At 38.1% G+C, this 23967-nt stretch overlaps 2 protein-coding genes across 8 annotated transcripts in view; one reads left to right on the top strand and one right to left on the bottom strand.

Annotated features, from left to right (window-relative positions):
• The window catches only part of LOC145521783 (uncharacterized), a 63278-nt gene that overhangs the window by 4230 nt on the left and 35081 nt on the right, over positions 1-23967 (bottom strand). Inside the window, exons 1-2 of one of the 3 annotated variants that reach the window (XR_014065684.1) lie at positions 10771-10851; positions 144-230 (exon numbers count right to left, since the gene is read on the bottom strand). Coding sequence is in view for 1 of the 3 variants with exons in the window: in XM_081530711.1 (XP_081386837.1) it covers positions 144-230; positions 13640-13857 (305 nt within the window). In the remaining 2 variants the exon portion in view is untranslated. Of the gene's footprint in view, positions 1-143; positions 231-10770; positions 10852-13639; positions 14048-23967 lie in introns of those variants that run through there. The other 2 variants (XM_081530711.1, XR_014065682.1) reach the window with 2 other exon arrangements.
• The window catches only part of HBS1L (HBS1 like translational GTPase), an 85072-nt gene continuing 74844 nt past the window's right edge, over positions 13740-23967 (top strand). For all 5 annotated transcript variants that reach the window (XM_081530706.1, XM_081530705.1, XM_081530703.1 and 2 more), the window contains exons 1-2: positions 13740-13898; positions 19071-19136. In XM_081530706.1, coding sequence (XP_081386832.1) covers positions 13856-13898; positions 19071-19136 — 109 coding nt within the window. In that variant the 5' untranslated portion in view covers positions 13740-13855. The remainder of the gene's footprint in view (positions 13899-19070; positions 19137-23967) is intronic.

The following is a 23967-nucleotide window of genomic DNA, read 5'->3' as shown; positions in this document are numbered from 1 at the left end:
ATAACGATCTAGATTCTTTCAACATTCTCCACTTACCACTTTTCTAGGATGCCTATTGTAAAGTGCAAAAACTGCTTTTAAATATCTCTCCCCTGGGACTACTTCCTCCTTAAACATTAGTACACTCTCAAAAGGTTCTTTACCTGAAGTAGAAAGAGCCAGCCAGAAGGCGAAGTCTCTCTGTGTACAAGCAGTTCAGAATCCACCAAGTTAAATCCCTGGATCCAGGGCTGAGAAGAAGAAAGAGGGGCCAAAATAAAGCTCAGTCTATCTTTGGCTGTTCCTGTTGGCCTTGCCAGCCATATTGTAGTTTTTAAAAATTATAATTTCCAATATCATTTTCATCTTAAACTTTTTATTGTTTTTTTGTTTATAACATCAGTGGCTATGGCTTATCTATACTTTCCAGTACATTAAAACAGATATGTATACACTAATATGTTCTGAGTGTGAGAAAAATGTTACCTAACATTTTGCCAGGTCTAAAACACCTGGAGGGGAACAAATCATTCTTAAAGATTTTACTAAAATTTTAAACTTCTTATAAAGAATGTTGTATGTGACTGAAACTAAGACTACTTTAGTGACATGGAGAGTGGCACCTTGCTTAATTTCTTGCCTTCTTTTTCTTTTGCTACTCAGAAAATGACTTAAGGAATAAAAAGTCTTTGAGGTAAGCCTGAATCAATTATCAGTATAATTAAAATGTAATAACATAATAATATTTTTAAAAAATCATAAATGACTCACATTAAATTACTTGGGAAGAGGACATTTTATCAAATGTTTCTTTGTTGAGTTGTTATTTTTTTTTAAATACACATACACCGATGAATAAAACATTTGTTCCTTAATACCTTTCAGGCAATTAATGTGTTGGGTAACACATTAAAGAGTGGAGACTACAGAATTTCATCATATGTATTTTAAAATTAGAAAACCGAGGCCTTGTTACACTAGCCTTCCTGAGTAATTTTAGTATAAAATATCAATGAAATGAAATAAAGAGATCTTTTGTGATTATTCATAGAATACCTAGGAAGCAGTTTTCAGAATTGTGGCTAGTGACCAAGAAAAAAATAAGAAAACTCATCCCAAAGCACTTTATTTAAAAGATGCTTACTAAATCCAAACCTTATTTAAAACAGATCGTCTAAACTTTTATTCTTTGTCATACAAATTATCATAATTGATAGTGTTGAACATTAATTTTATCATTAACATTTTTATGAATTATCAGTCTGTAGGTACATGGAAGTCTTTCTTAAAACATTGAAGCATTTATTGCTATCTCCTAGTGAAATATTTTTAGGTTGATAATTATTCTGGTTATCCATTGCTACATATCAAATCATCTCAAAATTTATTGGCTCAAAACAAAGATATCATTTATTTTTGTTCAGAAATCTGCCATATGAGCAGGATTGGTGAGGATAGATTTTCTCTATCCCACTCGGCATCAGCTTGGGCATCTGGAAGCCTGGGGGCCAGGATCATTTGGAGCCTCATGGTTGTGGATGTTGGCTGTCATCTGAGACTTCAGCTAAGGCTGATGCTGGAACTCAGACACATAGTCTTTCCATGTGGCTATTTGATGTCTTTACTATAAGGAACTACAGAGCCTCTTGATGAAGGTGAAAGAGGAGAGTGAAAAAATTGATGTAAAACTCAACAATCAAAAAACTAAGTACATGGCATCCTGTCCCATCACTTCATGGCAAATAGATGGGGAAGCAATGGAAAGAGTGACAGACTTTATTTTCTTGGACTCCAAAATCACTACAGATGGTGACTGCAGCCATTAAATTAAAAGACACTTGCTCCTTGGAAGAAAAGTTATGACAAATCTAGATAGTGTATTAAAAAGCAGAGATATTACTTTGCCAACAAAGGGTCCGTATAGCTAAAGCTATGGTTTTTCAAGTAGTCATGTATGGATGTGAGAGTTAGACCATAAAGAAGGCTGAGCCCTGAAGAATTGATGCTTTTGAACTGTGGTGTTGGAGAAGACTCTTGAGAGTCCCTTGGACTGCATGGAGATCAAACCAGTCAATCCTAAAAGAAATCAATCCTGAATATTCATTGGAAGAAATGATGCTGAAGCTGAAGCTCCAACACTTTGGCAAACTGATGGGAAGTGTAGACTCATTAGAAGAGACCCTGTTTCTGGGAAAGACGGAAGGCAGGAGGAGAAGGGGATGACAGAGAATGAGATGGTTGGATGGCATCATTGACTCAATGGACATGAGTTTGAGCAAGCTCTGGGAGACGGTGAAGAAGAGGGAAGCCTGGAATGCTGCAGTCCATGGGATTGCAAAGAGTTGGACACGACTGAGCAACTGAACAACAGAATACAGTAAGTGGCTAAGGTCCAAGAATGAGCATCCCAAGAGGATAAGGTGGAAGCTGCGTCAACTCTTACGGCAGGGGAGAAAAGACACGTAATGTTGCTTCCACTGTAGTCACAGGTCTACCCAGTTTTAAGTGGGTTATTTATCCCCCTATCTCTCAGTGGAGGAGTGCCAGCATTCCATGGTAAGGAAAGTAGTTGGATGGAATATAGTGGTGTAGACGTTTTAGGAAAGTATAATCTACCGTAGTGGTGATGGGAAACCATTAGGGCTAATTGTTGCTCAGTGTTCTACTTGAAAAGAATTAATACCTACTCAATTATTTATCTAAACACAAACATGGCTATAAACCCAGTCATATCAGTGTAATTATGTGCATTTCAACCAGAGTCAAAGTAAATCATGCTTATTTAAATTATACCCTAGAAACAAAAATTAGTATAAAAGAAAAAAAAAAAGGAGAAAATGACTAATCACATTGAAACCTCTCCTGGTTCAAGTAAAAATTAGGAGCTAAAAGTCTCCTAAATTATCTATGGTCAAATTACATAAAAGCTTAATCAGTACAAGTGACTTCTCAGTGTGATTTTTTCAAAACTGCTAACAGATTTTTATGGGATAGTGTGCAAAATCAGTGGCCCAATATAACGGCAACACTGCTGTGTGACTGTCCCATAGCCCAGTTTTCCAAGATGATAATCACCTGCAGGCTTACACACATATTGAGATGAGGGGAAAAAATATTTTCCTTATGATTTTCTAACTTGCCCCTCCTAAGAATAAGTATCCCAAATGGCTTAAAATGTTTTTATTTAAATTATTTCACTCTTGTCTTCTCAGAGTTTTTCCAGGTTTCGGTTCCTTAACAACCCACTGACACCTTACCTTATCTTCTGCCTTTTCAAAGAAAACAGAGCATGACAAGGCAAGGACGGGGAAATTCCTCAAACAGTTCACTGCTCTAAATGATTTCTAATGAGAGCACATTTTACCTTTTCAGACCTTACCTTTCATGTTTATGCTTTTTATGCCTTTAAATTTGATTTGCAAAGTTTCTTTGCTTTGAATTTTCCCATGAGATTTAAAAATATTTTGCCCTTTGATTTCTTATTAATATTCTGTTTGTGCCTTGGAGCATTTTGTACTGTGGATACACACCTTTCCCATGGCTAAGGAACAGTTCAGTTCAGTTCATTTCAGTCCCTCAGTCATGTCCCACTCTTTGCCACCCCATGGATTGCACCACGCCAGGCCTCCCTGTCCATCACCAACTCCTGGAGTTTACTCAAACTCATGTCCATTGAGTCCATTGCCATCATGTCCATTGCCATCCAACCGTCTCATCCTCTGTTGTTCCCTTTTCCTCCTGCCTTCAATCTTTCCCAGCATCAGGGTCTTTTCAAATGAGTCAGTTCTTCACATCAGGTGGCCAAAGTATTGGAGTTTCAGCTTCAACATCAGTCCTTCCAATGAACATTCGGGACTGATTTCCTTTAGGATGGACTGGTTGGATCTCCTTGCAGTCCAAGGGACTCTCAAGAGTCTTCTCCAACACCACAGTTCAAAAGCATCAATTCTTTGGTGCTCAGCTTTCTTTATAGTCCAGCTTTCACATCCATACATGACTACTGGAAAAGCCATAGCCTTGACTAGCCAGACCTTTGTTGGCAAAGTAAATGTCCCTGCTTTTTAACATGCTGTCTAGGTGGTCATAACTTTTCTTCCAAGGAGTAAGCGTCTTTCTTTTTCATGGCTGCAGTCACCATCTGCAGTGATTTGGGAGCCCAAGAAAATAAAGTCTGCCACCATTTCCACTGTTTCTCCATCTTTTTGCCATGAAGTGATGGGACCAGATGCCATGATCTTAGTTTTCTGAATGTTGAGCTTTAAGACAACTTTTTCACTCTCTTCTTTCACTTTCATCAAGAGTCTCTTTAGTTCTTCACTTTCTGCCATAAGGATGGTGTCATCTGCATATCTGAGGTTATTGATATTTCTCCCAGCAACAAGACCTTCTAGAACTAAGAACCCCCAAAAGATGTCTTTTTCATTATAGGGGACTGGAATGCAAAAGTAGGAAGTCAAGAAACACCTGGAGTAACAGGCAAATTTGGCCTTGGAGTACAGAATGAAGCAGGGCAAAGGCTAATAGAGTTCTGCCAAGAGAATGCACTGATCATGGCAAACACCCTCTTCCAACAACACAAGAGAAGACTCTGCACATGGACATCACCAGATGGTCAACACTGAAATCAGATTGATTATATTCTTTGCAGCCAAAGATGGAGAAGCTCTATACAGTCAGCAAAAACAAGACTGGGAGCTGACTGTGGCTCAGATCATGAACTCTTTATTGCCAAATTCCGTCTTAAATTGAAGAAAGTAGGGGAAACCACTAGACCATTCAGGTATGACCTAAATCAAATCCCTAATGATTATACAGTAGAAGTGAGAAATAGATTTAAGGGACTAGATCTGATAGACAGAATGCCTGATGAATTATGGACAGAAGGAACTCTATATGTCCTTAAACTAAATGTACATAGGCAGCATTCAAGATGATACACAGAAGTGGACAGGCTATAGATCCAAGAAGAAGTTATGTGTGCACTAACAATGTACAATATGCAGACAACACCACCCTTATGGCAGAAAGTGAAGAAGAACTAAAAAGCCTCTTGATGAAAGTGGAAGAGGAGTGTGAAAAAGTTGGCTTAAAATTCAACATTCAGAAGACTAAGATCATGGCATCTGGTCCCATCACTTCATGGGAAATAAATGGGAAAACAGTGGAAACAGTGTCAGACTTTATTTTTTTTTGTGCTCCCAAATCACTGCAGATGCTGACCGCAGCCATGAAAAAGAAAGATGCTTACTCCTTGGAAGGAAAGTTATGACCAACCTAGATAGCATATTAAAAAGTAGAGACATTGCCAACAAAGGTCCATCTAGTCAAGGCTATGGTTTTTCCAGTAGTCACGTATGGATGTGAGAGTTGGAAGGTGAAGAAAGCTGAGCGCCGAAGAATTGATGCTTTTGAACTGTAGTGTTGGAGAAGACTCTTGAGAGTCCCTTGGACTGCAAGGAGATCCATCCAGTCCATCCTAAAGGAGATCAGTCCTGGGCGTTCATGGGAAGGACTGATGTTGAAGCTGAAACTCCAATACTTTGGCCACCTCATGCGAAGGGTTGACTCATTGGAAAAGACCCTAATGCTGGGTAGGATTCGGGGCAGAAGGAGAAGGGGACAACAGAGGATGAGATGGATAGATGGCATCACCGAATTGATGGACATTAGTTTGAGTAAACTCCGGGAGTTGGTGATGGACAAGGAGGCCTGGCGTGCTGCGGTTCATGGGGTCGCAAAGAGTCGGACATGACTGAGTGACTGAGCTGAACTGAATTGAACAATGTACGTCCAGGAAGCCTCAATTGAGACCAGAATGGACAGATAAGTATTTCACCTTCTCAGTGAAGTATTTTCAACTATCTCTATTATCCAACCTTCCTCAGATTTCCAATCAGAACTAATACATTCCCCTTGGTCATGCTTTTTCAGACAATGCAACAATCAAACCACATGATCTTTATTTACTTATTTGTTTATCTTCCCCATGGCTCTACTTATTCCTTGTCTAAGAACCTATAGACTTTTAAGGTGCAATTGTTAATCAATGCTTGAAAAAGAGGCATAAAATGGAGGAAGTTAGCATATTAATCAGCTTATCTCTCCTTGACTTTGCTTATCAAAGCAGACTCAAGTTTGGTGGGTTCTGTAGCTCATTCAGTTTTGGGGTTCTTCTCTAGGAAAAGAAATAAGAAATGATTTCAAAATTATTTTGAAAAGTAAGTATGTATTTATATTGAAAAAAAGAATCTCAGAAGATGACAAATGCATTTAAAAATCTGACAAATACCACAATTTTACAATGATAAAATCCATAAAAATAACATAGTATATCTATGAATTGCCTATCACACTTCCATATTACTTTTTCCTACCTTTTTACCTGCCTAGAGTTTGATCACCTCTTTCCATGACAATAATTTTTTAATATTTTCTGTAGAGAGAATAGAAATATAATTCTATCTTTCAATTCATATAAAATTTTTGACAAATATTTTTAAACTCTAGTATGTGCCTGGCATCATGAAATACAAATATGAATCTTTTTTATAGTTTGGTGAGGTCAGATTTCTTGAAAACCTACTTTAAATTATGATCTGTTGGCATTTTCATGTTTGTTCAATGTACATCTTTCAAATGCACTTATGCTTTGCTGTAGAATTCTACAGGTCTAATTAAAAGCATCACCTCTGTCATAAGGCAATGAGGTACATATATTAACCACTGAATATGTGTAACTACAGGTCTAATTAAAAGCATCATCTCTGTCATAAGGCAATGAAGTACACACGTTAACCACCAAATGTGTAACTAAATCTGGAAAACTCAGCAGTGGCCACAGGACTGCAAAAGGTCAGTTTTCATTCCAACCCCAAAGAAGTCAATGCCAAAAAACGCTCAAACTACCACACAATTGCACTCATCTCACACGCTAGTAAAGTAATGCTCAAAATTCTCCAAGCCAGGCTTCAGCAATACGTGAACCGTGAAATTCCAGATGTTCAAGCTGGTTTTAGAAAAGGCAGAGGAACCAGAGATCAAATTGTCAACATCCACTGGATCATCGAAAAAGCAAGAGAGTTCCAGAAAAGCATCTATTTCTGCTTTATTGACTGTGCCAAAGCCTTTGACTGTGTGGATCACAATAAACTGTGGAAAATTCTGAAAGAGATGGGAATACCAGACCATCTGACCTGTCTCTTGAGAAACCTGTATGCAGGTCAGGAAGCAACAGTTAGAACTGGACATGGAACAACAGACTGGTTCCAAATAGGAAAAGGAGTATGTCAAAGCTGTATATTGTCACCCTGATTATTTAACTTATATGCAGAGTACATAATGAGAAACGCTGGGCTGGAAGAAACACAAGCTGGAATCAAGAATGCCGGGAGAAATATCAATAATCAAAACTCAATATGCAGATGACACCACTCTTATGGCAGAAAGTGAAGAAGAACTAAGGGGCCTCTTGATGAAAGTGAAAGAGGAGAGTGAAGAAGTTGGCTTAAAGCTCAACGTTCAGAAAACTAAGATCATGGCATCTGGTCCCATCATTTCATGGCAAATAGATGGGGAAAGAGTGGAAATAGTGTCAGACTTTATTTTCTTGGGCTCCAAAATCACTGCAGATGGTGACTGCAGCCATGAAATTAAAAGACGCTTACTCCTTGGAAGGAAGGTTATGACCAACCTAGATAGCATATTTAAAAGCAGAGACATTACTTTGCCAACAAAGGTCCGTCTAGTCAAGGCTATGGTTTTTCCAGTAGTCACGTATGGATGTGAGAGTTGGATGGTGAAGAAAGCTGAGCGCTGCAGAATTGATGCTTTTGAACTGTGGTGTTGGAGAAGACTCTTGAGAGTCCCTTGGACTGCAAGGAGATCCAATCAATCCATCCTAAAGGAGATCAGTCCTGGGTGTTTATGGGAAGGACTGATGTTGAAGCTGAAACTCCCATACTTTGGCCACCTCATGCGAAGAGTTGACTCATTGGAAAAGACCCTAATGCTGGGTAGGATTGAGGGCAGGAAGAGAAGGGAATGACAGAGGATGAGATGGCTGGATGGCATCACCGACTGGATGTACATGGGTTTGTGTAAACTCCGGGAGTTGGTGATGGACAGGGAGGCCTGGCGTGCTGCGATTCATGGGGTCGCAAAGAGCCGGACGCGACTGAGTGACTGAACTGAACTGAACTGAACTGATGTGTAACTACAGGTCTAATTAAAAGCATCACTTCTGTCATAAGGCAATGAAGTACACATATTAACCATCGAATATGTGTAACTACAAAATAGTTTCACATAAAATTTGTTTAAATGCTAAGGGATTGATCACTGTGGAATAAATATATGTCTAAACATTTTTTTTTAATGTGGACAATTTTTAAAGGCTATTGAATTTATTACAAGATTGTTTCTATTCTATGTCTTGATTTGTTGGCTAAGAGACATGTGGGATCTCAGCTCCCCGACAAGGTATCGAACCTGCACCTCCTCCATTGGAAGGTGAAGTTTTAATGACTGGACCACCAGAGAAGTCCCTAAAAAAATATCCTGAAGTTGTCTAGCTACAGCACAGAGCTGAGAAAACATTTGAGAATCATCAGCCCTGCCAAGGGGCAAGAAAGTACTAAATGTTCTGATGGACCAAGAGGCCTGGGAGTAAAGATGCAAAAGCCTCATGGGGACAATATCATTGGAGACAGTGGAAAAGTTCAAGGGTGTCTGTGTGATGGATGTCAGCACCAAGGCACGAAACCAGACCAATCCCGTCTCAATGGGGATCAACATAACATTCAAGGACCAGATGTGCTCCATCCACTACAATGGAAGTCAGTGGGGGCCTTAGGAGAATTTTTCGGATGCTTTCTACGTATCAGGGGCTGTTTCAGGTGTTATCTTGAATTAGGACATTTAAATCCTTACTGTCCTTTAAGGTTGTTGAAGTCTTATTTACCATCTTACAGCATAGTTAATATGGCATCAGAGGACAAGCAATTGACCCAAGATTGCATAGCTGATAAATGGAAGAACAGGCTTTTCATGCAGGAGGCTCTTAACCACTGTAGTAATTGCCACCGTGCTAAATATTTTCTCTTTTTCTGCTCAGAAGTTGCAGAAACTTCTTACTACACCCATATTTCTCAAGAGGATGAAATTCTCATCTTCAAATTGACTAAATATGTGAAAGAGATTGGATTTCACTGAAAGAGAGTCTGTAAAGAATCTAGCTTTATTGATATAAAATGAACATATCATACATCTTATCCATTTAAAGTGTACAATTTTTACAGTGGTTTTTGTTGTATTTTCAGAGATGTGTAACCATCACCACAATCAATTTTAGAACATTTCTATCACTCCCAATGAACCCACTGCCCATTAGCAGTCACTCCCCATTTGCCCCCAACTTTTCTAGCCCTATTCAGTCCTTAACCTACTTTCTGCCTCTAGATTTGCTTTGTTGGACATTTTATAAAAATGGAGTCATGCAATATTTGATTTGCTACTGACTTCTTTCGTTTAATGTTTCTAAGATTCATTCATGTGGTAGCATATCATCAGTATTTATTCTTTTTATTGTCAATTAATATTCTATTTTATGAATTTATCACTTTAAAAAAATTCATTCATCAGCTAATGAACATTTGAGTTGATCCTGACTTGTGACTATCATGAATAATGCTGCTGTGAAATTTGTGTACAACTTTTTGTGTGAACAAATGTTTTGTTTTTTGGGAGGTATACAAAAACAGAGATTTGTTATGTAGAAATTTCTATTCACAGCCTATATTTCCATATTACCCACTCTCTCTTTCTCACCTTGACAACAGTTTCTTTTTCCAGAATCCTATTGATAGTGATGTCTCCAAAGTTATGAAATTCTCCTACTTTACAAATATATTTTACATGTTACAAATTCATTCAACAAAATGTATATTATTTGTTCGAGTTTTGCATTAGCTACTATATTGGATGCTGGCGATACAAAATAAGGTAAAGGATGTTCTGCTGTTAAGGAATTTATATCTAGAACATAAACAATTAGAATATCATTAATGTATATTATAGCAGAAACAACAAAAGGGTACTCTGAATGTCCAGAGTAGGGGTGCTTATTCCATCAGACTCAAGGAAGGTATTACAAAATGTGTGATGCTACTGTGACTCTCCTGAGTAACAAAAGGGGACATAAAGATTGAAGGGAATTCTAGCAGAAAGGAAAGTATGTGCAAATGTCCTGGGGCAGGAAGAGTTTCAAACACTAAATGTAGGAACTGTGGCATACATTGCCTCAGGCAGGGTGGTGGAGTGGTGTCTGGTGAGGCGTGAAATCAACCAGCAGTGAAATTACAAAGGATGCTGATGCCTTTCCAAGGATTCAAAGTTATTTTGTAAGCAATGTGGCTCTGTTGAAAGATTTTAAACTGGAGGATTAGTTATTTCTAGAACACTTAGAATAACATGAACCTTGAAAAAGTGAATCTTAGAAAGAATTCCTGAACCATATTTATTATCGTATTTCATGACAGAGTGTTTGACAGCCCAGGATTGGTGGTTGAAAGAATATATCTGTGTAGGAAGAAGGTTTTGCCTGGGCATTATTACTTTTCTGGTATTCCCTATCAAGTGTAGTTCACATTTAAATATAGAACACTTTGACTTATTTTGTTCTTGTAGAGTCATTCTGCCTTATGAAGTTCATGACCCTACCATTGACTTTTCAAAGTTTTGATATGTTCTGCATTAAGCTCTATAACACCACACAGAAATCTGAAAAGCACCTACCGAATTCCTTTGAAGATCTGTTTCAGCGTCCCTAAATACCTTCTTGTTTGTTTAGTTACGCTGTCAGTGCTTCTGTAGAATATGGAACCTCTGGACAGCCTCAAGCCCTTTGTGGGCAAAACTCTATCTTGATTAAGAACCTATTCATTGGATCTTGCCAGTTTTCACTCAGCTAAATGATTTTTAAAAAAGAGAGAGACAGATGGACAGACAGACAGAAAGAAAGAAAGAAAGAGGAATTACACATGAAGGTAGTCAGAGGAAATTCCAAAGAGCAGTATAAGAATATTATTAGGTCAGACAGAGAGTTATAGAACTAATTTAGAAGCTCAGGAAGAAAACTAAGTCATTTGTCTATGGTATTACAGATATTTAGAAATGATAAAGAAGACTATACATGTACATTATTAATGTATAATCATAATCACAGAACTGCAAAGGACTCCCCAAACAGATCCTCTACTTATATATCTCATTCTATTGTTTGGAGTATAGGCATTTAATTAGAAAACTCTAGATCTTTTCTCATATGCTGTGTTGACTGTCAGAATTACAATGATTCTTCCTCTTTTCCAGCTGTTCCTTTCTTAATGATTAATTCCTTTATTTCATTTTAAGAATTATGAGGAATTCTCTGGGTGTCCAGTGGTTAGGACTCTGCACTTGCCACTGCAGGCGAAATGGGTTTGATCTGTGTGGAGGAACTAAGATCATGCAAACCGCTTCAAGATGTAGACCAAACAAAAAAAAAAGAATTATGGAGTACAGAAGTCATCATAATGTATTTTCCAAAATTCCTATTGAGTATTTCAGTAGCTGTCAAGAGCAGTGTTGTTTCAGAAACATGAGAAAATTTTAAATTTAAGTTTAAAATGATCAGTTTAGAATAGATAACAGAAAACAAACTGCACTCCAAGAAATACTGACATATTGCCAAATGAGTCCTAAGAAACTGCAAGCTGCAAAGTGAAGCCAAAAAAAAAAAAGCAGTTTATTCCTTGTCAGTGATTCTTCAATAAAGGTGCTAAAAACTTTATGATGTAATTATGCTACTTTCACTTTAATTTTTTAAAAAATTGATATTAAAATGAATCATTTGTATAGTTTGTGGTATTTGTTAAATATCTCATAGCAAGATATTATATTTGTCTTTTAAAATTCATTATTTTATTTAGCAAACATTTAAAGCACCAGACATTAGGGTGCTGTAGAAGCAGATGTAAAGCATTCCAATTAGTGGTAGTGGGACGTGAAGTGAAGTTGCTCAGTCGTGTCCGACTCTTTGCGACCCCATGGACTGTAGCCCACCAGGCTCCTCGGTCCATGGAATTCTCCAGGCAAGAATACTGGAGTGGGTTGCCATTTCCTTTTCCAGGGGATCTTCCCAACCCAGGGATAGAACCCGGGTCTCCTGCATTGTAGGCAGACGCTTTACCATCTGAGCTACCAGGGAAGCCCCAGCGGTGTAGAGAACTAGCATTTACTGAGTACCAAAGGGGTTCAGAGCATGTCACCCGAAAATATTCTTTGGTATGTTGATCATTTTGAGTTGAAGTAACTTGAGAAACACCAAGAAAGGTTCTCAGACTTTCTCCCTTCCACCTAAAAGCACATTATAAAATTTGCTTATGAAAAAAGTGTCCTTCCTGTACCAGGAGTTGATGCTGAAATGGATTGTATAAACTTACTGAAACATCCCCTATCTTTCAATGGTGTTGTAACCCCTCCCTTCTTCCATCACACTTATCATTCCCTAATAATTTACAACCCATAGCCCAAATCCTTTGTCTCCTCTGTGTGAAATCCTTCTACATGGATCAATGATTATTCACAACTCTATGTTTTAGATGTTTCTCTGGTGACTCAGCTGGTAAAGAATCCGCCCGAATTAGATGCTATCACTATCTCCACTTTACAGATGAAGAAACAGGCTACAACACAAACATTACCTAAGAGTGTAAAACAAACAAAACACTTAAGTCATATAAAATTAGCAACTATTTTTGTGTAAAACTAAACATTTGATAGACACTTTCAAAAACATGTAAAAATTAACATTCAAGCCAGTTTCAAGTATGAATTTAATTTGTATCATTATTTTCTCTTTCAGTTATGGATAATAAAAAACTGAAAGTAAGCTTTTTATTTCTATAATTTAATGTAAAGTATCACCACTTCAAAAACTAAGTGTGGTTCTTCAGTATAATAAAGAAGTTGGTTTTTTACACAGCATCATTCACTTTGTGATATAAGAAATGACATTTAATAATAGGTTATAGATTTGTTCATTAGTAACATTCATCACCATTTAAGGCCAGTGTTGTGTCTGAAAGCTATATGGAATACTCTTAGCATGTTACTGTGTTCAATGAACGGTCAATAAATCATTTATGACGCTGATGATAATCCTTTCCATCCATAGCTAAAGACAGATAGCTGTTTATCAGACGTATTAATGCAGACTGGGGCATATACATGAAAACACGAATTATATATGCAAATGCATGGTGACCTATAATAGCTAGGTTATCAATGAAAATACAGCCGTTTAATAAGAGTCTTTTTTGTCTTTAAAATTTTAAGTAATTCTTATAACAAACCTAAAGTTTGTTAACTTCTGTCAGAGCCTAATAGGCCCCAAAGATGAAAGTTGGATAAGACAAGGTTCATGATCTTATTGAGCACACAGTCATCTTTCACTAGATTATCAGAAGCCAAATTTAGAAAATATTTGGGTACGCTGGTGTAGGTCAAAGAATCCCGGGCGAAACACTCGGTTCAAAACAGCAAACTATCCGTGGTGGAATTCGTCTCTTTCGAAAGCCCCGTCAATCAAGCTATCTGTGGGCGGGGCCACGCCGAAACCTACCCCTGCCTTGAGTTCCAGTAGTACGCATGCGTCCTCCGGGAGGCGGCTGACCCTGAGAGGTTGCCGTACTCAGATAAGATGCCGCGCATGCGCAGGCGCTGAGGCCTGCGGGAAGCCAAGATGGCGTATAGGTGTACTTCGGGCCGCAGTTGGCGCGTTACCAGTATTTGAGCCGGTAGTTTGTAAGGGGCTGTGGCAAACGCCCTCTCCGCTGTCATGGCCCGGCATCGGAATGTCCGAGGCTATAACTACGATGAAGGTAGGTGGCAGGGTCATGCCAGGACGTTATCTTCACCGTTCCAGCCGGGCTCGCAGACGGTTGGCACCACCTTCCATATGTTAGTTTCTCGTTAGTGGTGCCAGGCTGGAGTTCAGAGGAGGCTATTTGGGGAAAGTTACAGGACGTCTGAGTGCCAGCGAATGGCGTTTTTAATGGCGTTGTTTTAAGTCGTGATTTTTGTGCTCTGGAATGGATTTTATTTGGGGCGAGGGAGGTGCTGCTGGGCCTCATTTGGGAAGGACATTTGAAGAGGCTGGGATTCGGTGATACTTAACACACGTAAGCATTATCACCACTCCCATTGTTTCCTCCCAGGTCGGTTACATGGCTTTTTGTAGCTCCTCTCCACTCTTCTTTCAGAAGTGCCCATGAGACTTTATTTGTAGAACACTGGTTGACTTAATGCTTATATTCAGCTGTTCTGCTGTAACTGTCAGGTTTACTTGGTAAATCTTGTGTGTTTGTTCATACACACTTAGTGCAGAATCTGGTTTGAGTTAGCTAACTTATTTTCTATGCTTTTCAAATTAAATTGAAAACTTAGGAGATGGTAGAAGAAAATACGTATTAAAAAGGCCCAGATTAAGTTGATCAGATTTTGACGCGTGTATTTAATTCTTGGTTGGTCATGCTCAATATAAATGTACTTTAGGAAGGGAAGAGTAGCGTTAGAAGAAAGGTGGCTTTGAAAAGGACTTGCTGATTTTAAAAGTGAAATAAAGGGGGAAAAAATGTGAATGTTGTCCAGGAGTTTAAAAAGATAATTAGTTTGGGACAAACATTTCTAAGCAGTGGATAGTTACCGGCATCACCTAGCATCATACAAGCTAAAATTATAACTATGAAGGAATGCAAATGAATAAAGATCAATCACTTTTGCTGAGTACAGAGTGTGAAGCATGCTTAGTATATTGGCGATCGTTATTAGCATTCCCAGCAAATTATTCTAGGACATCACTATGCTAATCATAGTGGAGGGAAGCTAATACCCTGTGCTACATTTCTAGACAGTGATCCAGTCAACCTGGCCCGAGTTAGGTTCCTGGGGATCACTAAAGAAGTCTTTTTAAATATTGCAGTGGATGTTAAATATTGCCTGTGGAGCACTGTTAACTGAGAAATGACTTTAGCCTGTGAGATATTTTTGCAAATATGTTGTAAAAGACGTGAATAGGCCTAATTACTACTTATTCATTTCTTTTTACAATTTTTTTAATTGGTGAAAAATTGCTTTACAGTGTTGTGTTGGTTTCTATCATACAACAATGCCAATCAGTCATTATATATATTCCCTCCCTCTTGAGCCTCTCTCCCTTCCCCCCATCCCACCCCTCCAGGTCGTCACAATTGTTCATTTCTTTAATAGATATTGTGCCCTCAGTCAGCATTAACTGAGTGCTTAGAGAGTTTTGGGGACCAACAGTAAGACGTTTGAGAGTCTAAAGGGAAAAAGACACAAGTAGCAGATGATTATGAAATGCTACAGCGCATGCTTATGAAGTGCTGTGGGAGCTACTTAAGTGATTACACTGTTGAGAATGAATTGGAGGAGTTCAGCAGAACTTCTGTGTGAAGGAAGGCATCTTGAAGGAGAGGTGCTTGATTGGAGGGAGTGAGTGCCAAGTATCTCCTCACCTTAGCAACCCCAGATCAGGTGGTCAAGTGGTCAGAGTATTTGGAACAGTTGTTGACATCATAACCAAGCTGTTCCTATAGTGTCAGAGGTTCATCCCCTTTTCCTGTTTGTAAAAGTTCTACTTATTTTAAGTGTCTGGTTTATTTCTCATCTTCCCTGTTAAGCTTTCCCTTCTCTCAGATAATAATTTAAGAATTCTCAAAAGTACTGTAACTTCATTACAGAGATTTTGTGCTCCCAAACGTATTGGTTCCTCTACTTAACTTTGATTTTGTTCTCCTCTATTATATGGATAGTACTTTACATGACTGCCTCAGTCAGTCAGTTCAGTCACTCGGTCGTGTCCAACCCTTTGTGACCCCATGGACTGCAGCACGCCAGGCTTCCCTGTCCATCACCAACCCCCGGAGCTTGCTCAGACTCATGTCCATAGAGTTGGTGATGCCATCCAACCATCTCATCCTATGTCATTCCCTTCTCCTCCTGCCTTCATTCTTTCCCAGCATCAGGGTCTTTTACAATGAATCAGTTCTTCGCATCAGGTGGCTAAAGTGTTGGAGTTTCAGGACTGATTTCCTTTAGGATGGACTGGTTTGATCTCCTTGGAGTCCAAGGGACTCTCAAGAGTCTTCTCCAACACCATAGTTGAAAACCATCAATTCTTCAGCATTCAGCTTTCTTTATAGTCCAACTCTCACATCCATACATGACTACTGGAAAAACCATAGCTTTGACTAGATGGACTTTTGTTGGCAAAGTAATGTCTCTGCTTTTTAATATGCTGTCTAGGTTGGTCATATCTTTTCTTACAAGGAGCAAGCAAGTCTTTAATTTCATGGCTATAGTCACCATCTGCAGTGATTTTGGAGCCCAAGAAAATAAAGTCTCTCACTGTTTCCATTGTTTCCCCATCTATTTGCCACAAAGTGATGGGACCAGATGCCCTGATCTTAGTTTTTTGAATGTTGAGTTTTAAGCCAGCTTTTTCACTCTCCTCTTTCACTTACATCAAGAGGCTCTTTAGTTCCTCTTTGCTTTCTGCCATAAGGGTGGTGTCATCTGCATATCTGAGGTTATTGATGTGACTCCCCACAATCTTGATTCCAGTTTGTGCTACATCCAGCCTGGCATTTTGCATGATGTACTCTGTATATCAGTTAAATAAGCAGGGTGACGATATACAGCCTTGACCTACTCCTTTCCCAATTTGAAACCAGTTTGTTGTTCCATGTCCAGTTCTAACTTGCTTCTTGACTTGCATACAGATTTCTCAGGAGACAGGTGAGGTGGTCTGGTATTCTCATCTCTTTGAGAATTTTCCACAGTTTGTTGTGATATACACCATCAAATGTTTATCTAGTCAATAAAGCAGAAGTAGATGTTTTCTGGAATTCCCTTGCTTTTTCTATGATCCAGCGTATGTTGGCAATTTGATCTCTGGTTCCTCTGCCTTCTCTCAATCCAGCAGGAACATCTGGAAGTTCACTGTTCACCTACTATTGAAGCCTGACTTGGAGAATTTTGAGCATTACTTTGCTAGTGTGTGAGATGAGTGCAATTGTGCGGTAGTTTGAACATTCTTTGGCATTGCCCTTCTTTGGGATTGGAATGAAAACTGACCTTTTCCAGTCCTATGGCCACTGCTGAGTTTTCCAAATTTGCTGGCATATTGAGTGCAGCACTTTAACACCATCATCTGAGGATTTGTAATAGCTCAACTGGAATTCCATCACCTCCACTAGCTTTGTTCCTAGTGATGCTTCCTAAGGCCCGCTTGACTTCACATTTCAGGAGGTCTAGCTCTAGGTGAGTGATCACACCATCGTGGTTATCTGGGTCATGAAGATCTTTTTTGTGTGGTTCTGTGTATTCTTGCCACCTCTTCTTAATATCTTCTGCTTCTGTTAGGTCCATACCATTTCTGTCCTTAATTGTGCCCATTTTTGGATGAAAAGTTCCCTTGGTATCTCTGATTTTCTTGAAGAGATCTCTGTTCTCACCCATTAATTAATAAAAGTCCCAGGAAGGCAAAGCCCATACTTTATATTTACTCCAGTAGCTGGCACAGTGCTGTTTATGCAGTAAATACTCCAGAATATTGTTGAGGAAAAGAACCACTTTACAGCGATCATAGGAAAGCATTCTCTTTATCTTTTGATAATTATAACAATTTCAGGGTCCATTTCAGTGTAAAAAAAAAACTGACCCAGTATAAAAAAAATTGTTTTCTTTAATATCCAAATTTTTTGTGACTGGCTTCTCATTTATTTGCTAATAATTTTTATTAATCAGGATGGTGATTATTGTTTAATTTAATAAATTATTAAGTTTATTGAATATTACATTATTGAATAATAACAATTATGTAATTTTTATTTGTCATAAGTATTTTGGTCTCAGCCTTTGAACATGCAGTTCTTGCTGCTGCTACGTGAGTACCCTCAGAAATTAGCTAACTATCCTTCAGAATTGGTTCACAACATGATATTCCTGGGGATCTTTCCTTAGCCACCCCACTCCCAATTCTGTTTTGTTCTTATGTGTGTTCCAGAGTCATTCTTTATCATGTGTCAAACACTTGTTATATAGCTTTGTAATCACCTGGTTTCTTGTCTGTCTTCCTCTTAGATTTTAGGTTTGTAGAGATCTGGGAATGTACCTGTCACTCAGTCTTGTACCCCAAATGTCTCTAATAGCCCCTGTCACAGTGTTCGTATTTGTCGAGTGACTAAATACACTTATGTGAACATATTTATGTTCCTCATGGACTTTTAGTTAATAGATTTTTTGATTCATTAATTTATAATAAAGTGAGTATTAATTTATGTCACACCTGTGTCAGGTAGTTGTCTAGAGAGTCTTGCCCTGAAGGAGCTTATAGTCTCATGGAGTGAACCAGCTATGGTGCTTTGAAGACATCCAATTAGAGGAGAGTGCTAGAGAATAAAAGCGGTAGGGGAGAGGCTTGCTGCTTTACCTGGAGTGGTCAGGGAAGACTGCTACAAATAGATGATGTTTGAACTGCAACCTTAACTGGGAGAAGGAAACAGCCTTAGGAAAATCTAGGCAAAGACCATATTCTAATCAGTAGGAAAAAAGACCAGTTAGCTAGAGCAGAGAGTTTAGGATAAGCTGGGTTTTGTACAGTACCTAGCTTTACATGAAGAGAAACTGCCTTTGTGCTCTGATTGTATACCCTGCGCTAGTCAATTGTATGAAAAATAAATGCTTTGCTTAGAGCAGGCATTTGGTGAGAAAAATGGATGGGTGGCTTATTTCAGATTTTTGTCAATTAAAAATCTAAAAACACGTATGTCTTTATAAATATGTAAAGTCAGTAAATACCTACTTTTGGTACAATTTTTGAATTTTTTTTTGAAAAGTAGACATTCTAAGTTCCTTTAATTTAGGTGAACAGTAATTTATTTTGGAGAGAATTCAGATGCTTTCTCATTAATAACTAAGAATAGAAAACAAACTTGTAAATACTTTTATCTCTTGTATTTTTATTTTAGATTTTGAAGATGATGACCTCTATGGCCAGTCTGTAGAGGATGATTATTGTATTTCGCCATCAACAGGTGAGTTTTAAAAAAAAATTTGATTTTCGCTATTTGAGTATTTAAAAATGTTCAGTAAGTATTATTATCATTCTAGAACTAGTGTGTTCCAGAAGACTATAATATGTACCATTTAGAAAGATAATTGTTTGTTAACTTTAACGGTATATAAAATAATTTCATTACTTATGAATAGAATTTAAAGTTTTGATTCCTTCATTTAGCTTTATACAATTTGAAGAAAACTCTCAAAACTATGGTTTTCCAGTATTCTTTGCAGTATGCAATTAATCTAAATTGACTAAAATGATAATTTAGTCAGTAATGAAAATCTAAACTTCTAAAGACAGAAAGCAGTTAGTTTTATATTCCCAGGAAAATCTTAAATATTAGAAACACTGAAGTTATGCATAGACTTCCCTTCATACAGTATTTTATCTACTGTAAATAAACCCAGTACATAGTTCAAACTTGTGATGGAGCTGCAAAATGATTGAGAGTTCAGATTCCTGTAGGATTCCACATTAGAGCTGCACCTTTTGTCTCATTTGCTGAAAAACTTCTTTGCAGTCATATAATGAAAACATTTCCGGTGTTGGCGGCAGAGACAGTGTCTTTGATCCAGACCTTTTTCTTACTAATCCTCCTAACAGTGCATTTATCTTCAAATTTTATCCTACTCTATAAACAACTGGTTAAAATGCTCTGCTGAATTTTACTATGCCATAAAAGTGTGTCCAATTAAATTAGGTATGTACAGCCTAAATAAACTCATAGAACTCATTTTCCACAAGTTGAAGGTTTAATATAGTAATTAAAATTTCCATCAGCCTGCCTTGTCTTTAATACCTTATAGTCTATTGAACTGTCTTGTAAACCTGTCCCTGCTTTAAGCCTCCTCATAGTTTCTGAAGACTAAATATGTCCCTTCTGACTTTTTAGAATTTCTTCTTTTTTATAAAGGCATAGGTGCCTTGGAAGTTGTCTTAGCACCCCTACTCTTCCTTACATCTTTTGTCCTGTTACTTATTACTCTGTAATGCATCTAGCTCTTTATGAGTACTTTGCTCATTTAGCCTGACTAATCAGAGCCTTTCCTCTCTTTCTTCAGTTACACCATTATCAGTCACGATTTTGTTAGGAGATAGAAATTGCACTGGTTATTTTGCCAGAGAGATTTTAATATAAAAAGTTAACTAGGTATTAGAGAACACAAAGTGCAAACCAAAATATCAAGGAGGTAGTAACTTCAGGAAGCATTTATCATCTCTAGTTCCTAGGGGAATCAGCAGACAGGGTTGGAGCCAACCTTTTAGAATCTTGTGGGGGGTCCTTGGAGCTAAGACCTAGGGATGTGACAGGAAGATTCTGCCTTGTTGCTTTGCCGTTGAAGTTAAGAGAAGGGACTGTGGATCTGGGGCTCAGACCTGAGAAGGGGAATGTTGCGTGGTTGGTACTGGTGTCTCTGAAGGGACACTGGGAAGCTGAGGTTCAGCCTTTTAAAGAGGGCATTCTATCCAGCAGTCTGGTCATGGTTGAAGTTGGTCCTGGGAGTTTTGGAAAAACTGATATTGATTATGATTACTGGAACAAATGATTTTGGCAAGATGAAATGTTGCTGGGATGATGGTAACTAGATAAGAAGCAAAAAGGAAAGGAACATGTGTGTTCCTCTTCTGGCCTAGTCTCCTTTTATTATCTCCCTGTTGGCTGATCCTTTAAAAGGGAACCAGCTGTCTGAAGAAATGTGCTTTGCAGAGATTTCAACCTCAGCATCACAGAGCAAAGAAGACTGGCTTAGAAGTGGAGAGGTGGCTTAATCAGCATTTCTTTAAAGCTTATTATTCGGTGATTCAAAAAAGCCATATTTTGTTGAGATTAGGGATAAAAGAAATTTCAGTTTTTCTGAGGAGCCTCACAAGCACTTGTCATTGGCAGTGTGTTTAAAAAAAAAAACAACTCTGTGGGTTAACCTTTTGGGGTGCCTGCAGTACATCATAATCAGTTGACTAGGTGATGAAGTAGTGTCTGGTAGCACTAGTTAGTACTATGAATGAAGTAAAGATCATGGCATGTTCATGAGACTGATGATAATACGGGTGTGGTAATTAAATTTGAGGTTTTTTTTTTTTTTTTTTTTTTTAATATATGCAGTAGAGACTGGATTAAAGGTGGTACCTAAGTGGGTGTACTTAGAATAGTTAGTTAGGAGTCTATTATACTAATCTAGAAGAAATATCTCAGGACAGTGTTCCCAAAATGTGGTCCATGTGCCATTTGCATCACTTGAGAATTTGTTAGAAAAGTAATTCTTGGCCCCATCTGATATTCAGTGGGGCACAAGTACTGCTTTGAAAACCATTTGTTTAGGATAGAGGTGATAGCAGTGGATTTGGAAATAGATTCAAGAGATAATTACAGGAGCTAAAGACTGCTGGACTTGGAAGTTGGTTGACTATGATTTGCACAGGAAAGCTTCATGGAGGGAGAGACTACTGAAAAACATCTTCATATAGCAGATTAATGCATTCATTTATCTAGGCTTGTTTAACTAAATCATGCTTAATCTTGAGTAATGAGCCATCAGTACACAGGGGTCAGGCATTCTGAAGGTGTTTTTCTGAGATTTGCTTTTGTGACCTACCTTTCTTGAGGTCATAGTTTATCCCTTATCTCTCACAGCTCTTGATATGTGTATTGTGTATGGTTCATTTTCAGGACAGTCTGACTATTTGAGAGTTACCTTTGTATGCTCCAGGAAGTGAAATCGACTTTATTAGAGCAGGAGATAGTTAAATAGTTTTGACTTTCTTCTGTGACAAACTGGTATTTTTAACAAAAGCGCATGGTTTAGGATTTTTAAATTTTCTAAAACATGTATAAGATATCTGTAATATCAGATCAGACCCTTAATATTCCTCTTTAGTGGTGTATTCTTCCCAGGAATTTTCAATTAAAAAAGGAATAGTTTTAGAAGGATACGTTCTGTTCTTAAAGAAGCAGCTAATGTCATTCATTGAAGAAATGATTGTATTCATGGTCTAATGAATTCTGGTAATTGAATGACTTTATCAATTAATAGGAGTTTCTCTAAAATTTATCATGTATTTTAAAAAATTCTACTAAATACATTTTTCTTGTTGGTAAGGTGATTTCTAAATGTTACAGCTTGTTTTTTTCTTTAGAAAGATTGACTGAATATTGCTTTGATACAGAATATTTAACTTATGTTAGGGAGCTGCAAAAAGATAGCAAAAAGGGAATAGCAAAAAGAGCCTATAAATAGAACTTTACAGTTACTGATCTTGTTTCAACTAATATAATTAGAAGTGTTAAAAGATAAACTGAGGCATATTAACATTTTTTTTCAGAGTTTATTTGAGCAAACATCAGTTTGAATCAGATAGCTCCAAATGGGAAGTGGTTAGGATCACTCCATCAACAGAAGTTGGGGCAGGGTTTTTATGGAGTAGACGTGAAGCAAAGCAAGGAAATTATTTGATTGGCTTACAGCTTGAAACACATTATTTGTGAGAGAGTCATCGGCTTTTTGTAATTGGATGCTCTTAATCCTGAGGCCTTTACAGGAATTGACCCTGGATTGGTTTTCCCTTTGCAGCCAAGGCATTAGAGCCACTTCAGTCTCATGACCTCCTTGTATGGTTACTTTAACAGTAGATATCCTTATTCAGTCCATTCCAACTCAGAACCTTTATTGAGCATCAGTTAACTTGTAAAGTGAAAGTGAAGTCGCTCAGTCGTGTCCGACTCTTTGCGACCCCATGGACTGTAGCCTACCAGGCTCCTCCGTCCATGGGATTCTCCAGGCAAGAATACTGGAGTGGGTTGCCATTTCCTTCTCCAGGGGATCTTCCCGACCCAGGGATCGAACCCAGGTCTCCTGCATTGGAGGCAGACACTTTAACCTCTGAGCCACCAGGGAAGTCCTAACTTGTAAAGAAGCTTGTTAAAAATTCCCTTCAAAAAAAAAAAAAAACTCCCTTCAAACGATAATATGGTGGGTAAAGAGATAATCCTGCCTGAGGAAGGCAGGAAAGGTTTCTGGAAGGAGATGGGATTGGAACTGGTGAATTTGGGAGGAAGAGTGGCATCCTAGAGAAAGGAAACAGTGCTTGAGCAGTGGTCTCTTAAGTGAGGCGTGTTTGGGAAGACTCACATGATGAATGCAGTTGGAGCACAAAGCGGGCTTGGAAGGGAAATAGCCAGATTGTGGAAGGCAGTTTTTAATTTTAGCTGTGTAATGTCAGTTTATTGAAGGTTTTTGAGTTAAGGGGTTACGTTTTAGGAAATTAACTGATGACGGTAAGCAAAGTGGACTACATTTGGATGAAAGGGGAGACTTGTAGGCTGTTTCCTACCTTCTCTGATGATACCAATCAGCTGAGTAATTGTATTATTAAAAATACAGATTCCCTGCCCCATTCTAGCACCACTTAACCAGAATCTCCAGGGGAAGAAGCCTAGAAAGCTGTATCTTTAATGAGTGCCTCACGTGATTTTTATTTCATATTTAGGAAACGGTGTTAGGCAGTTAGAGGAGTCAAAGTTTTGAATTCTCTGAATTTTTACGTTTATCAGAATACTTGAAAAATTTGCAAGTCATTATGGTGTTCAATTTTTCAGAAAGGGTTTCTGTCAAAGTTTATGATTTAAATTTTTAGAATAGAAGAGCATTTTATATTTATCCTTTTCTCTCCATTGCTTTTATCTCACTTTTTTTTTTTTTTTTTTTCCTTTTGGCTCTCATTTCAATTTCAGAGGTCTGGATGCTTTCCCCCCCAGTAGCTATTGTCCCTGGGGAATTTTCCTGCCCACTATCTCTCCTCACTCT

Source organism: Giraffa tippelskirchi, chromosome 9, assembly GCF_054371585.1.
Source record: "Giraffa tippelskirchi isolate mGirTip1 chromosome 9, T2T-mGirTip1v1.2.pri, whole genome shotgun sequence".
Taxonomy (NCBI): domain Eukaryota; kingdom Metazoa; phylum Chordata; class Mammalia; order Artiodactyla; family Giraffidae; genus Giraffa; species Giraffa tippelskirchi.
This window is presented reverse-complemented; position numbering and strand designations above follow the sequence as displayed.